General features: G+C 58.1%; 1 protein-coding gene across 2 annotated transcripts in view; it reads left to right on the top strand.

Moving 5' to 3' along the window:
- Grm4 (glutamate metabotropic receptor 4) overlaps positions 1-13478 on the top strand; it is an 85949-nt gene that overhangs the window by 61954 nt on the left and 10517 nt on the right. For both annotated transcript variants that reach the window (XM_048347944.1, XM_048347945.1), the window contains 3 exons: positions 8302-8502; positions 8718-8854; positions 11100-12035. In XM_048347944.1, the coding sequence (XP_048203901.1) occupies positions 8302-8502; positions 8718-8854; positions 11100-12035 (1274 nt within the window). The remainder of the gene's footprint in view (positions 1-8301; positions 8503-8717; positions 8855-11099; positions 12036-13478) is intronic.

Below are 13478 nucleotides of genomic sequence, written 5' to 3' on the forward strand. Positions count from 1 at the left end.
TGGCTTCCCTTGAGCCAGCCATTTATTTGGAAGAAGAAAACAGAGCCACTGGAACTGAGTTCTTAATGGGCTTTGGGGATAGAGAAGAGTGGGCCTAACCCACATCCGACTGCAGTGCTGGGGCGAGGGTGTGCCAGAGGGTGGCGAGGACGGCCACGGGGGCCCTGGCATCTAAGCCTGCCCAAGGCTTTGTGGGTGGCGGGTGCTCAGCTGGGGACCGAGACCCGCACTCGCAGCCATCAGATGGAGATCGCAGACCCGAGTGGGAATCTGGCTGCCACCTCTTGCTGACCATGTGACTTTGGGCTGGAGACCCAGCTGCCTCATCTGTCCTGCTCAGCCCCGTCTCCCTGGGGTGCTCCTCCAGGCTTCTGTCTGTCCTGCTCAGCCCCGTCTCCCCGGGTGCTCCTCCAGGCTTTCTAGGCACGGTGGGAGCTGACCCACAGGCTGCACTCACAGTGGGCCTGCAAACAGCCCACCCCGTGCGCCGCCATGCGTCGATGGGGTCGATGGGGTCGTGGTGAGGGAGTCCCCAGCGCCGTCAGGCCTAGGGGAGGCCGTCCCCGATTCTCTCCTCCTTGCCCGAGCCCCTCCGTGGAGCTCACCGAGCAGGGTTTGGGAATTAAAGTCATAAACAAGGCAGATGTGGCATCCATCTTTTTGACAGCCCTGCCAGCCAGGTGATGGCTGAGCGGAGGAAGGCTCGGTTTATGAGGAGATAGGAAAAATTTACTGCCTGCTGCTCGGAGGGGCTGGGAGCTGGAAGAGGGAGGGGCGGCCCACGATGGCTGGGGCTGTGTGAGAAGATGCCAGTCACTGGGCCAACAGCAATCATAATAACGATAGTAAAACAGAAGGATCACAGCAGCTATTATTTACATAACACCTATCAGTGTGCAAGCTCTGTCCTAGGGCTTTCAGTACATTTTTACACCAACCCATTTTACAGATAAGAAATGGAGGCTCACAGTGGCTAAAGACTTGCCCAAGGTCACACAGCTGAGCAGAGCCGGGATTTGAACCTGGGTCATCTGGGTCACCCCAGCCAGGGGTGTCTTTGGCCTTCCTTCCCCTCCGCCACCCCCCCCCCCCCGACTCCCAGAATCTTTCTACATATCCCCAGAGGGAGCAAGGGAGCCTTCTTGCTGGGAAAGGGAGGAAGAACAACTTTGAGACCCCCCTATTATGTGCCAGCTGTGTATTCCTTGGAGAGACCAGTGAGTGGTGCTCAAGCCATCAAGCACTTGGCAGCCAGAGGCTCTTCCCTTCTGGTGTCTCCCGGTCATTCAGCCAGGAGACCAACCAACCAGTGTTCACTAAGCAGCTGACTGTGCCCAGCCTGTGTGTCCAGTTTATGCTGAGTTCTGTCAGGGACAAACTTGCCTAGGAACCCCCCATACAACTAGGATACCTCTGGCCTTGCAGACAGGAATGGAACAAGACCTGAGCCAGAGGCAGGAGGAAGCCAGTCCCAGAGGCTCCTCAGTGGGACGCTGGGAGACCAGGCGTCTTGTACATTTGAGTTGGAAAATCTCACTGAGAAGGTGACATTGGAGCAAAAGCCCGATGACAGCGAAAGAGCAAGCCAGCTAGAGACCTAGGGGAGAGGGCAGCATGTTCAAAGGCCCTGAGGCGGGCTTGGGTAAGGGATGGATCTGTGAGCCTTGCAGGCAATACTGAATGGGACACAATCATGGTGGGTGTGAAAGAGGGTGGAGGGAATCTGCTCTGCGTCCTAACCACTCTCACTGTCTGCTGCCCTGGGAGGAAGCTGGGCCAGGGGGCAGAGCTGGAGACAGTGAGGTGGCTGGTGCTGTCATCCTGCGGTCATTCAGGGGGGAAGCCATGGGGCCTTGGACAGGGTCACATGGTCGTGGAGAGAAAGGGTTGTTTTGGGCAAATTTTCATTATGGCTGTTGAGTTTGCTCAAGGACTTAAGGTAAAAGAAAGATGACAGAAAGTCAAAGATGGCTTAAAGCATTTTGGCCAGAGCAAGAAGATCGTCAGGTGGGTGGTGGGAGGAGCCTGGCCTAGGGCAGAGGGGGGAGCCTGACCTAGGACCGAGGGGAGGAGCCTGACCTAGGACCGAGGGGAGGAGCCTGGCCTAGGACTGAGGGGAGGAGCCTGACCTAGGACCGAGGGGAGGAGCCTGGCCTAGGACTGAGGGGAGGAGCCTGGCCTAGGGCAGAGGGGAGGAGCCTGGCCTAGGACCGAGGGGAGGAGCCTGGCCTAGGACTGAGGGGAGGAGCCTGGCCTAGGGCAGAGGGGAGGAGCCTGACCTAGGACCGAGGGGAGGAGCCTAACCTAGGACCGAGGGGAGGAGCCTGGCCTAGGACCTAGGGGAGGAGCCTGGCCTAGGACTGAGGGGAGGAGCCTGGCCTAGGGCAGAGGGGAGGAGCCTGGCCTAGGACCGAGGGGAGGAGCCTGGCCTAGGACTGAGGGGAGGAGCCTGGCCTAGGGCAGAGGGGAGGAGCCTGACCTAGGACCGAGGGGAGGAGCCTAACCTAGGACCGAGGGGAGGAGCCTGGCCTAGGACCTAGGGGAGGAGCCTGGCCTAGGACTGAGGGGAGGAGTCTGGCCTAGGACCTAGGGGAGGAGCCTGGCCTAGGACCGAGGGGAGGAGCCTGGCCTAGGACCGAGGGGAGGAGCCTGGCCTAGGGCAGGGGGGAGGAGCCTGGCCTAGGGCAGAGGGGAGGAGCCTGCACAGATGGGCAGGCTGGGGAGCAAGGGGGTGTGTGTGTTGTTACAGATGATATGTGACACAGGCATGTTGAGGGGAAGCAGGCAAAGAGGAAGGGGGGACCTGAGCCTGGTGTCCCCGAAGTGAAGGGGGAGCATTGGGGGGGAGTAACTGAACTGAGAGTGGGAGGACTTAGCAGCCTGGGTCTTCCATGACACCCCTCCCCCGTCATCCCTTGGCCAGGAGGGAGCTGCCTCAGGAAGAAGGGGTCCCTGGAACCCCGCTGACAGCTGGGCTTGGAGCAGGGGCGGAGGAAGGGAGGTGTGCAGGGGGGAGCTGGGCTGGGAGAGGGTGTGTTCTATCAATGCTGGCTGCCCACGCCTCCCTCCTGGCTAGCAGCTCACCACTTCGTGCCCAGCTGGAGAGTCTCTAGCTGGTCTGGCAGATACTTTGGTTCAGGCTCTCAGGGACCGGGGATTTTCACAAGGTTCCTTAATCATTGTGGTTCCAGTTTGATGGCTCTGTCCTCTCCGGACTAGAGGTGCTTCTCATCTGTAGGGACCCTGGAAGTCACTCTCAGAGCTGGGACTCGGTTTCTGACGCCAGAGTGTTCATCCTGGGTCATGTTTGTGCGCATGTGTATGTGGAGGGGTTTGGCAGGAGCTGTTTGCCCTCAGAAGGTGCCCGTGGCTACTGTAAGGTGGAGGAGCCCAGTCCGTGTCCCTCTGAGATTCCCAGACTAGACAGAGAGCCTGGGGCCCCTTCTGGCCCAGGTGAGGCAGGCATCACCTCCCCGCGCTGTTCCCTCACCTCTGCCGTGGTGATCTGTCTGCTCCAACTCATCCCTTAAACACCAAGGTTCAGCCCCCCACTCCCACAGGAAGGAGTGGGTGTAGAGTTTGGGGGAACAGAGCCGAGATGAAGGAATTGAGGCTGAGTTGCTTAGAGACATGTGGGGTTGGAAAGCCGGCAGGTGACTGGATGGGTTGGGAATTCAAGGGGAGGGACCAGCAGAAACCCAAGTGTGGGGCTAAGCCAGAGGGCGACTGGGAGCAGGGGAAACCCAGGCTGGGAGCGTCTGGGAATGCCAGCCAGGATCAAGGGACAGGACTTGAGCAGCATGTGTCAGAGGGGTGGTGGGGATGGAATGGCTCTGCACGGGGGGAGGGAGGATGAGGGTGGTGAGAGGAGGGAGGGAGGAGGCTGGGGGCACCGAGGTGGGCTTCCTCTGTCCCCTCTGTGCACTGACCAGACTGACAGGAACCTCTGTCCATGTGCAGTAGGCACCGGGCCTGTCTTCATACTGGTAGCCCTGAGAGCTCTGGCTGGGAAGCCGGCCTGGGGGTGTCAGGGGAGAAGGAGAGCTGAGGCTGAGAGGACGCCTGGACCCACGGTGGGTCACTGTCTCCTGCTGTCCTCCTGCCCCTCAAGGCCCATCTCACCACTGAATTCACCCCCCCCCGCCCCCGAGGGAACCGAGGCCCCAGAAGGCTCATGGGTCTTCAGGTCACCTAGCTGGCCTCTTGCCTGAGCCACAAGTCAGGGTTCGGTGTGTCTGCTACCGGAGACAGCTCTCTCCTGAGGAGGCTCAGGGGATGGAATCTGGTGTAATACATTTGTGTATTTATATGTAAATGCCAATTTGCAAGGGCAGACGCATGTGGCATCTGTGGGTGTGTGTAGATTGATGCTCTATCATGCACATTCACCTGAACACACATGCTTATGCAGACCCTGGTGAGCCTCCCACTCCTCTCGCCCCCACCACCCCATGTGAATGGGCCTCTGAGGGTAGCTCTCAGCCTGAGCCTGGGTCATCCTTGGCCAGTGTCATGAAGGTCCCAGTAGGACAGGTCCAGGCTGCCTCAGTTTCTCTGCCACTCCCCTCCCCTCCCCTCCCCTCACTACTTCCTGTAGCCTCTGAATGAAATACCTGTCCACTTAGCCTCGTCAGGACCTGCTTGTGTGCCTGCCCAGCCTAGGACAGGGGTGACTCTGAATGACTCCTTTTAGCTAGGTCTTTTTTTTTTGTTGTTGTTGTTGCTAGTCCTGGGGTTTGAACTCAAGACCTGGGCGTGTCCCTGAGCTTTTTTGCTCAAGGCTACCACTCTACCACTTGAGTCACAGCTCTACTTCCAGCTTTTTGTGGTTAATTGAAGATAAGAATCTCATGAACTTTCCCCGCTCAGGCTGGCTTTGAACTGTGATCCTGATTCAGTCTCCTGAGTAGCTAGGATTACCGGTGTGAGCCGTCGAAGCCTGGCTTTGTGCTAGTTCATGTTCGGTATGTAGCTATGTATGTATTATATATGTTTCTATGGGTGCCTGTGTCTGGCCTGTGTGTGTGTGCATGCTGCCTCTGGAGTGTGTGTATACAGAACGGAGCGCCTTGGACACGGCGGGGCGGGGCTCGTGGTGGAAAGGTAAGGGGGAGACGGGAGGACTCTGATTATTTCAACCTTGAAAACTCATTTCAATTACAATTTACAACCTGCAGACAAAGGCTGCAGTCACCGCGGTAACCACCGCTCCGGGGTTTGACGGAGAAAATCCTCCCGATGGTTCTCCGGCTGCTTGTCACCCGTGGCTGAGCCAAATGCATCTCTGCTCAGGGTGCCCGGGGACACAATTAGGACATCTTCAAACTGTTGCTGCTGTCACTGCCGCCATGTGTCTGGAATTTATCTCCTCCAGTAGCTCTCAGACATGTGTGTCTTGTCTCATTCCCAGAGCTGAGGTTTCCTGCCCAGGCCTGGGGTCTCCACTACCCTCGATGGGGTGATTCTTGTCCACCACCTCCCTCCTCTGGACCTGCAGGGAGGGGTCCTTAACCCTGAGTGAGGCCTGGCCAGACAGGGCCTGGCCCAGGGAGGGGAGGAGGCGGCAGGGGTTCCATGGAGTAGAGGCAGTTCAGGTGGGGAGACTTTTGGACAGTTCCTGTCTCCGATATGGGAAAAAGCAGCACTTAGGCTGTTGCTTCTGGTGAGGCACAGTAGTCCAAGGCTGGGCTGTGTGTGTGTGAGTGTGTGTGTGTGTGTGTGTGTGTGTGTACACACTCATGGCCTGGCTGCTCATTTATTAAGTGGCCTAGATCTGAGTCGCAGTCAGAGACGGGAGATGACCTGAGTGGCCGTGCGGCAGCTCTGGCTGGCCAATCAGAAGAACCATGTAGGGCCTGCAGCTCCTAGAGCCCCGATGGAGTTGGGCTTTCCTGGTGAGGGTACTCCTGTGGGGTGTCCACACTCCTGCATCCACTCCACTGGCTTTGGGACCCCAGCGAGAACACATGGAACTGCCCATGGTTGGACATGGTTGTTGCAGCAGGACTTTGTGATGGGCGTCATGGGAAGCCAGGAGGAGAGAGGCTAAGGCCAGCTTAGAAGTGGGCTGCGTCTCACCAGAGGGCAGCAGCCCCTGGCTTCCAGGTCCTCTTGGCCTTGGGAGGAAGTTGCCTCCTCAGCAATGGTGGCAGCCTCCTGCTCTGTCCCTGCTGGGAATTCACCTTACGGGCATGAGGGGGGTGTGAGGGGAGCCCAGGAGTGGGGCGCTGGGCCTGGGCCTGGGCTTGGGACACTGAGCTGGGCCCTGGCTCCAGGAGGGGGTTTAATGATGCTGCCCTGGTCCCCTCTGTTGCCCTCAGAGGCCAGGATCATCCTTCTCTTTTTCCCTTGGTTCCTGGAATCCTGAGACCTAAAGCCTTGGACAGGAAGGTGGGATGGGGAGAATTTGCATCTCCTGTTCTTCCCCGCTGTTTGTGCCTTGACCTAGAAATAATGTTGCCTGTTAGCAAAGCTAACAGCTCTGCTCAGCCGAGGCCCCAGGACAAGTGGGAGCTGGGAGGAGTCAGGCTGGATCTGGAGCTGGAGTACTGCTCACCCTGTCATCAAGAGGCGCAGCCCCTGGCTGTGCGACCTAGGTTTCCTCTCGGGAGCCCTGTTTTCCTATCTGTGAAATCTCATCAATGGGGGCCAGTGAGTGCAGTGACCCTGCCATCGTAAGCACAGGGGTTCAGCGGTCTTTGACATCCTTTTGGCAACCTGTGAACATCTCCCCAGAGATGGCCTAAGGATGGGCTTCTGACCCAGAAGGCCAATCGAGTGACCAGGCTGGCCACAGGCTAACAGATGCCACCCACCCAGTCAAATCCACATCACGGGGTAGGGGTGGTGACCGTCCCTCCTGGTGGGAGGGGATTTGATGGTAGGACAGACCCCAGGAAGGCAGCTGGTTCTCCCTCCAGTGCGTCTGTCTCCAAGGCATCCAAAGCAGAGAATGGGAACATTGCCATTCCCAGGTAGGCAGGCCCATCGTCCTGGTCCCTGCTGGAGAGTTCCCTGAGGCCATTCCCAAAGGGCCATGTATAGGGGAGGCCTCCCCTGCCACTTTTGAGGAACTAGGTCTACACTGCTGTGCCTCCCCATAGAGAAGAACAGTCTGGGAGGACGGCTATGACTGCCAGTTCCATCCTTGAGAAGGGGGCTGGGGTCTGGATGTGTGCAAGGCTGTGGCCTTAGGAGAGAGGCCAGGCCTCCCTAGGCTCTTCCTGTCCCCTCTCTTTCTCTCACTAGGTTGCAGCCAGTCCTTCCTGCTTTCCTGCCCTGTCTCTACCCTATCCAGCGTCATGCACAGGCTTGGAGCCAGAATGTCTGAGTTCAGATCCCGCTGTGCCTGGGCCTGCCGCATTTCTCAGTTTTGCTAAGCCTCACTTTCTAGATCTCCATCTCTGTAATGGGGCCAATTACTCATTTTATAGCTTTGCTGTGAGAATTCATTGAGTGGCTCTCCATAGAGAGCTCAGCACAATGCCCAGCACGCAGCAGGTACTCAATAGATGTTCCCAGCTGGAGTTATTTTTAATCACTGTCGTGCAGGGACCAGGCCAGGAACCTCCTCCTTCAGAAAGACTTCTTGGCCACCGCAGCTCAGCTCTGCTGCCATCAGATGTTCCTACTCCGACCATGCACACGCAGAGCATCATGGGTGGCCACCCACTCCGTGCCAAGGGCTTTCTGCACTTTGTGCCCCTGCAGCCTCACAGCCTCTTCTGCTGGTGGAGACACCAGGGCCTCTGGGCCAGCTGGCTCTGAGCTGCCGAGGAGAGAGGCTGAGTGGCACTGAGGGGAGGGGCACAGACAGGAAGTTAGACTTCCAGGAGCCTCTCCAGTCGGCAGCGAGGGGTGGTGGTGGGGGGATGGGCATCCCTCTTGGCCACGCTCTCTCACCCCGGCTGCTGGACAGGCTGTGACTGAGGGGTGAGGAGGAGGCAGGGATGATGATGGCTTCTGGTATGAGGAAATAGGAAGCCAATGAGGACACCAGGGAGCCAGGCTCGCAGCTTCTCTTGGCCTCAGTGTCCCTATCCGTACTCTAGGGAGAAGTCAGTGCCCTCTGGCTGCACAGCAGGTGACCGACCGCTCCCTCTGTTCTCCACACATCAGCAGTGCAGTGGGGGGCAGTGCACCTGCCATTTCACCCCTTGGGCTGATCTCCAGGCGCCTCTACAACCCATGTCCTGGGGTCAAGCAGGCTCTGGGCGGTGCCACTCTTCGGGCCTCAGGGCCCGCCGTGGTTCCTGCTGTAGAACTGCATGCCACAGGCTCCCTGCCGGTGTTGCCTTGCAGACCGGGAGCGCATTGGGCAGGACTCTGCTTACGAGCAGGAGGGGAAGGTGCAGTTTGTCATCGATGCTGTGTACGCCATGGGCCACGCACTGCACGCCATGCACCGTGACCTGTGTCCCGGCCGCGTGGGGCTCTGCCCTCGCATGGACCCCGTCGATGGCACCCAGCTGCTGAAGTACATCCGACATGTCAACTTCTCAGGTAGGATGACGGGGCGTAGCACTGCTCCACCCTGGGGTCCTGGGCCATGCATGCAGCCTGGGGTGGGAATGGGAGCCTCTGGAATGCCTCTCAGTGGTGACACCCCCAAGATGCTCCATGGTGGAATCTCTGCCCAGAGCTGCCTTTCTGTCCCTAAGTGTGCAAGCCCCCTTGCTCCTGGGTAACGCTTGGCAAAGACCCTCCCCTCCCCCCAGGCATTGCAGGGAACCCCGTGACCTTCAATGAAAATGGAGATGCGCCTGGGCGCTATGACATCTACCAATACCAGCTACGCAACGGCTCTGCAGAGTACAAGGTCATTGGCTCCTGGACTGACCACCTGCACCTCAGAGTAAGCAGGAGGGTGAGGAGGGGCCTTCAGGGGGTGGGGGTGTGGCTAGTGTCATCCCAAGCCAAGGGGTGCCTTTGCCAAGTGAGGGGACTTGGCCAGAGCCCATTCTAGACCTCAGAGGCTGAAGACACAGTTCTCTCCAGCCCTTGCCCTCTCCTGGAGGCTGGGGACTTCACCCTGCCACCCACAGGGCAGGGGTCTGGATGGATATCTCCCAGCATGGTGACATGGCTGAAGGTGTAGAGGATGTGGAGGTGAGAGCGGGTGGGGAAATTGTGTTTGGACCGGGGCAGAGTCTAAGGCAGCAGAGCCTAGGCTGTCCCTAGGGCCTACAAGGGGGGAAGGGTGGGCACAAGGTAGGCACAGTGTGGGAACTTGGAGGGCCAGGTCTCCTGACCTGGTCCTCAACTGGCCTTAACCCTTCTTCTTCCTGGATGGTGGCCAGCCGCACGGTGCCTTGCTCTCTCCTGCGGCGGTGAGGACCCCCTCAAGCCCTTCCAAGCCCTTCTTGGGGAAACCTCTCCGGAAACTGGGCTCTGGGGAGGGGAAGGGCTTTCCACAGGCCACACAGCTTGTAGGAACAGAGTACACCCATAGTGAGGCTCCACAGATGCCCAGCAGAGGGGCAGCCGCCCATGACAGTGGGCACACTTGACAAGGTGTGAGCACACCAACCCATGGAGGCGTCTAGTGTGGGTCCAGAGGCAAAGGCTGGCCAGTGACCTGAATTCACTTGTGGCAGCAGCAGCAGTAGCAGCATCAAGCTGATACTTTTGAGAATGGCTGGGCACTGGCAGTTTTGCAAAGCAGGCACTATGCTTGTTCTCCTTCTCCAAATGGGGGAGCTGGAGGCAGAGGTGGGCATATAGGGGTGGTCCCGAAGGTCTCCCTAGTGATGTAAGCCCCCCATGCAGCCAAACCAGCTCCCAAGGCCCAGCCTGGGTCAGCCTATGATATCTTCTGGATTCTCCCTCCCCACCCCCCCATCACCCACAGACCACAATGGAGCTGAGGTGGCAGGAGCAGGTAGGGTGGGACTGGTCTTACCCCGCTTACACTCTAGGGTCCCCAGCAGGCGGGTCTTGGGGAGCCAAGGGAAAGGCCTCAAGCTGCCTGGCTACTGTGTCCTTGCTTGGTCTGAGAGTGAGGGGCTATCATCATGGGTGTCTGCCATCTCTTGGGCCTGGCTACCAATATCTATTCTCTAGGCCGCTAGAAGGTGCTAGCATTTTGCTGCGGGACTGCAGGGATGGCTTCTGAGCCAAGGAAAGGAATAGATGGAGTGGAGGGTGTGTAGGGATCCAAAGATGGCCTCATGGCAAGGCAGGAAGCAAACCTTCTGGACACGTTTCTCCAGGAATGACAGCCCAGCTGACAAGTGGGCCTGTCTAGCCAGGCTTGCTGCTAAGAACAGATTCTGCCGAGGAACCGCTTTGTGTAGAGCAGACTCCCAAGTGTAGCCAGACTCCCTTCACCCAGCGCCCGCAGCAGTGTTCGGCCACTCCCTCACTTTCCACAGTATCATAACACATTCAGTAGGGCGTGACAACACTCCCGAGGCTCCTTTGCTCCCACATTGTATCTTCAGACACTATGGAACTGTGAGTAGCACTAATTTAGAGCAACATGTAAAGAAATACTAACCCCTGGGCACACATTAAGTGTCCTCTGATTAAATCTTCGCTCATTGCTCTGTGCTGCACACAACTCCCTGTACTACTCCACGGAAGCTCCACAGGCTGAGCTAGGGGGCTGTGCATCTCCCACTCCATCTTGCCCATCAGTCATGCGGGGGCGGGGCCTGTGGAAACAGATTCTGAGGAGGAAGGCCTGGGAGGGGCTGGAATAGAAATTTCCAGCAAGCTGTTGGTGATGCTGAAGCTGCTGGACAGTCGCAAAGCCTTGGGGCGGGGGCAGGACTCTGAGGTTGTCTCCGCTCTGTTCTTGGTGTGTCGTATGGTTCGAGATTGGCATTGCTTCTCCCTGGGCTTGCTTTCTACAGACGAGTCTCGAGAGTTTCAGGTTCACTTAGGATTTCCACAGGCAGTAGTGGGAACTTCACACTGGGGAGCTGATGTAAATCTAGCCATCAGAATCCATGAGTTCCGGTGGGTCCAGACAGCTGGACTTTTGGCTAACTAATGAGCTGATTCAAATGTAGGGACCTGAGGGCGCCTCCCAGGGGAATTTTCCAGGTACTGGGCGCCATGTCCTGAGTCCTGCTCTGCGGTGCTGTCGTTGCCAGATAGAGCGGATGCACTGGCCGGGGAGCAGGCAGCAGCTGCCCCGCTCCATCTGCAGCCTCCCCTGCCAGCCGGGCGAGCGGAAGAAGACGGTGAAGGGCATGCCCTGCTGTTGGCACTGTGAGCCCTGCACGGGGTATCAGTACCAGGTAGACCGCTACACCTGTAAGACCTGCCCCTACGACATGCGGCCCACTGAGAACCGCACAGGCTGCCGGCCCATCCCCATCATCAAGCTGGAGTGGGACTCGCCCTGGGCGGTGCTGCCCCTCTTCCTGGCCGTGGTGGGCATCGCTGCCACTTTGTTCGTGGTGGTCACCTTTGTGCGCTACAATGACACGCCCATCGTGAAGGCCTCGGGCCGGGAGCTGAGCTACGTGTTGCTGGCAGGGATCTTCCTGTGCTATGCCACGACCTTCCTCATGATCGCCGAGCCTGACCTTGGCACTTGCTCCCTGCGCCGAATCTTCCTGGGGCTCGGCATGAGCATCAGTTATGCGGCCCTGCTCACCAAGACCAATCGCATCTACCGCATCTTCGAGCAGGGCAAGCGGTCGGTCAGCGCCCCGCGCTTCATCAGCCCTGCCTCACAGCTGGCCATCACCTTCAGCCTCATCTCCCTGCAGCTGCTGGGCATCTGCGTGTGGTTTGTGGTGGACCCCTCCCACTCAGTGGTGGACTTCCAGGACCAGCGGACGCTGGACCCCCGCTTCGCCAGGGGTGTGCTCAAGTGTGACATCTCGGACTTGTCACTTATCTGCCTGCTGGGCTACAGCATGCTGCTCATGGTCACGTGCACTGTGTATGCCATCAAGACGCGGGGCGTGCCCGAGACCTTCAATGAGGCCAAGCCCATTGGCTTTACCATGTACACCACCTGCATTGTGTGGCTCGCCTTCATTCCCATCTTCTTTGGCACCTCACAGTCTGCTGACAAGGTGGGTGTTGGGGCTGGGGACCAGGGTGGGGTGGGGGCCACCTCCTGAAGCTTCTTTCCTGCCTTGCTTTCCCTTCTCTGACTCCTGGTTGCAAGTTACTGTTTTTTCTCCCCCCCCCCCCCCCCCCGCCTCGGGTTTTGGCTTTTCCTTCCTCTTCCTTTTTCCTCTTTTTTTTTTTTTTTTTTTTTTTTTTTTGTCCTTTGGCCCTCTTCTCTGTCTGGCTCATAGCTTTTCTTTTTTCCTTTCCTTCATTCACTCTTCTCTTCTCCTCTTCCCCTTCCCCCTTCCCTCCTTCTCCCCTCCCTCCCTCCTTTCCTTCTCTCTCTTTCTTTCCTTCCCTCCCTCCCTCCTTCTCTCCTTCTTTCCCAAATCCTGCTTACCCCCTCCCACCTCCCTCCTTCCCCTTCTCTCTCCCTGCTTCTGGCAGCTTTCTTTCTGTCAGCAACGCATAGAGATATAGTGCTTTCTTTGATTCATTCTTTCTAGACTCTCCCCTCTCTTTTCTCTCTGACCAGCCCCATCTTAGTTTGGGCCCTGTGCTCCCTCTGCCATCTACCATCACATCCTCCTGGGCCACTGAGGTGGGAAATGCTTTGGGTACTTGCTTCCTTTCTCCCCTGAGGTCCAGGAGCTTGGCAGTGCCAGCCAAGAGCCTGCACAGCTGACGCTACAGAAGGGCTGCCTCTGCATTCAGTATGGCAGGGCCTGAGGGGCCGCACGCACCTGAGAGTCCTGAGGCTCCTCGCCACCTCCCAGCCTGGGCGCTGCCCGGTGACTGGGCTAGGGAACTGTCTGGAAGGGTTGGGAATCACTGAAGTCAGGTCTCATGGTGGACTGAAGACCCTGCCTCCTGGCTCGAGTGAGGGTCCATATCTGCCTGGGACCTGGGCAGGGAACCTGGCCTCTCCAGCCTCAGTTTCTTCACCAGTAAGTTGGGGCCACAATCCTTTCCCTGCCGTCCTTCTGGCTGTGCAACAATGGTGTGCCCCAGTGGTGTGGATACAGTGTCTACCTGCCGAGGAGAGGGGAGATGGGGCAGCAAAGGAGGGTGGTGGGGATCGGGCCAGAGGTACCGACGGTCCAAGGAGATACTGCTCTTATGGTGAGTCACAAGAGAGTCCTGTGGGGATCAGAACCCAGAGGCTTTAAAAGGACCAGAATCTGAGCGATCAAGAAGAGAGGAGGGACCGTCATGGTCTCGACGGGAAATGTGGGCAGCAGGAGTGGTAAGAAGGGGAGTCTGGGTGGGTTTGGAGGTGGCGGGTGGGTTTCTGATGGACTGCACACGGGGAGATGTAGGAGGGTCATAGATGCTTCCAGAGGTTTGGTCTGAACAATCAAGGCATTTCCATATGCAAAGGAAGAGGCCGGAGTCACCTGGGCGGGGGCCTTCGAATGTGAGTTTGGGATGCTGTACCAAGGGCAGCTGTTGAATCATGGCTG

This window comes from Perognathus longimembris, chromosome 6 (assembly GCF_023159225.1).
Source record: "Perognathus longimembris pacificus isolate PPM17 chromosome 6, ASM2315922v1, whole genome shotgun sequence".
NCBI lineage: Eukaryota > Metazoa > Chordata > Mammalia > Rodentia > Heteromyidae > Perognathus > Perognathus longimembris.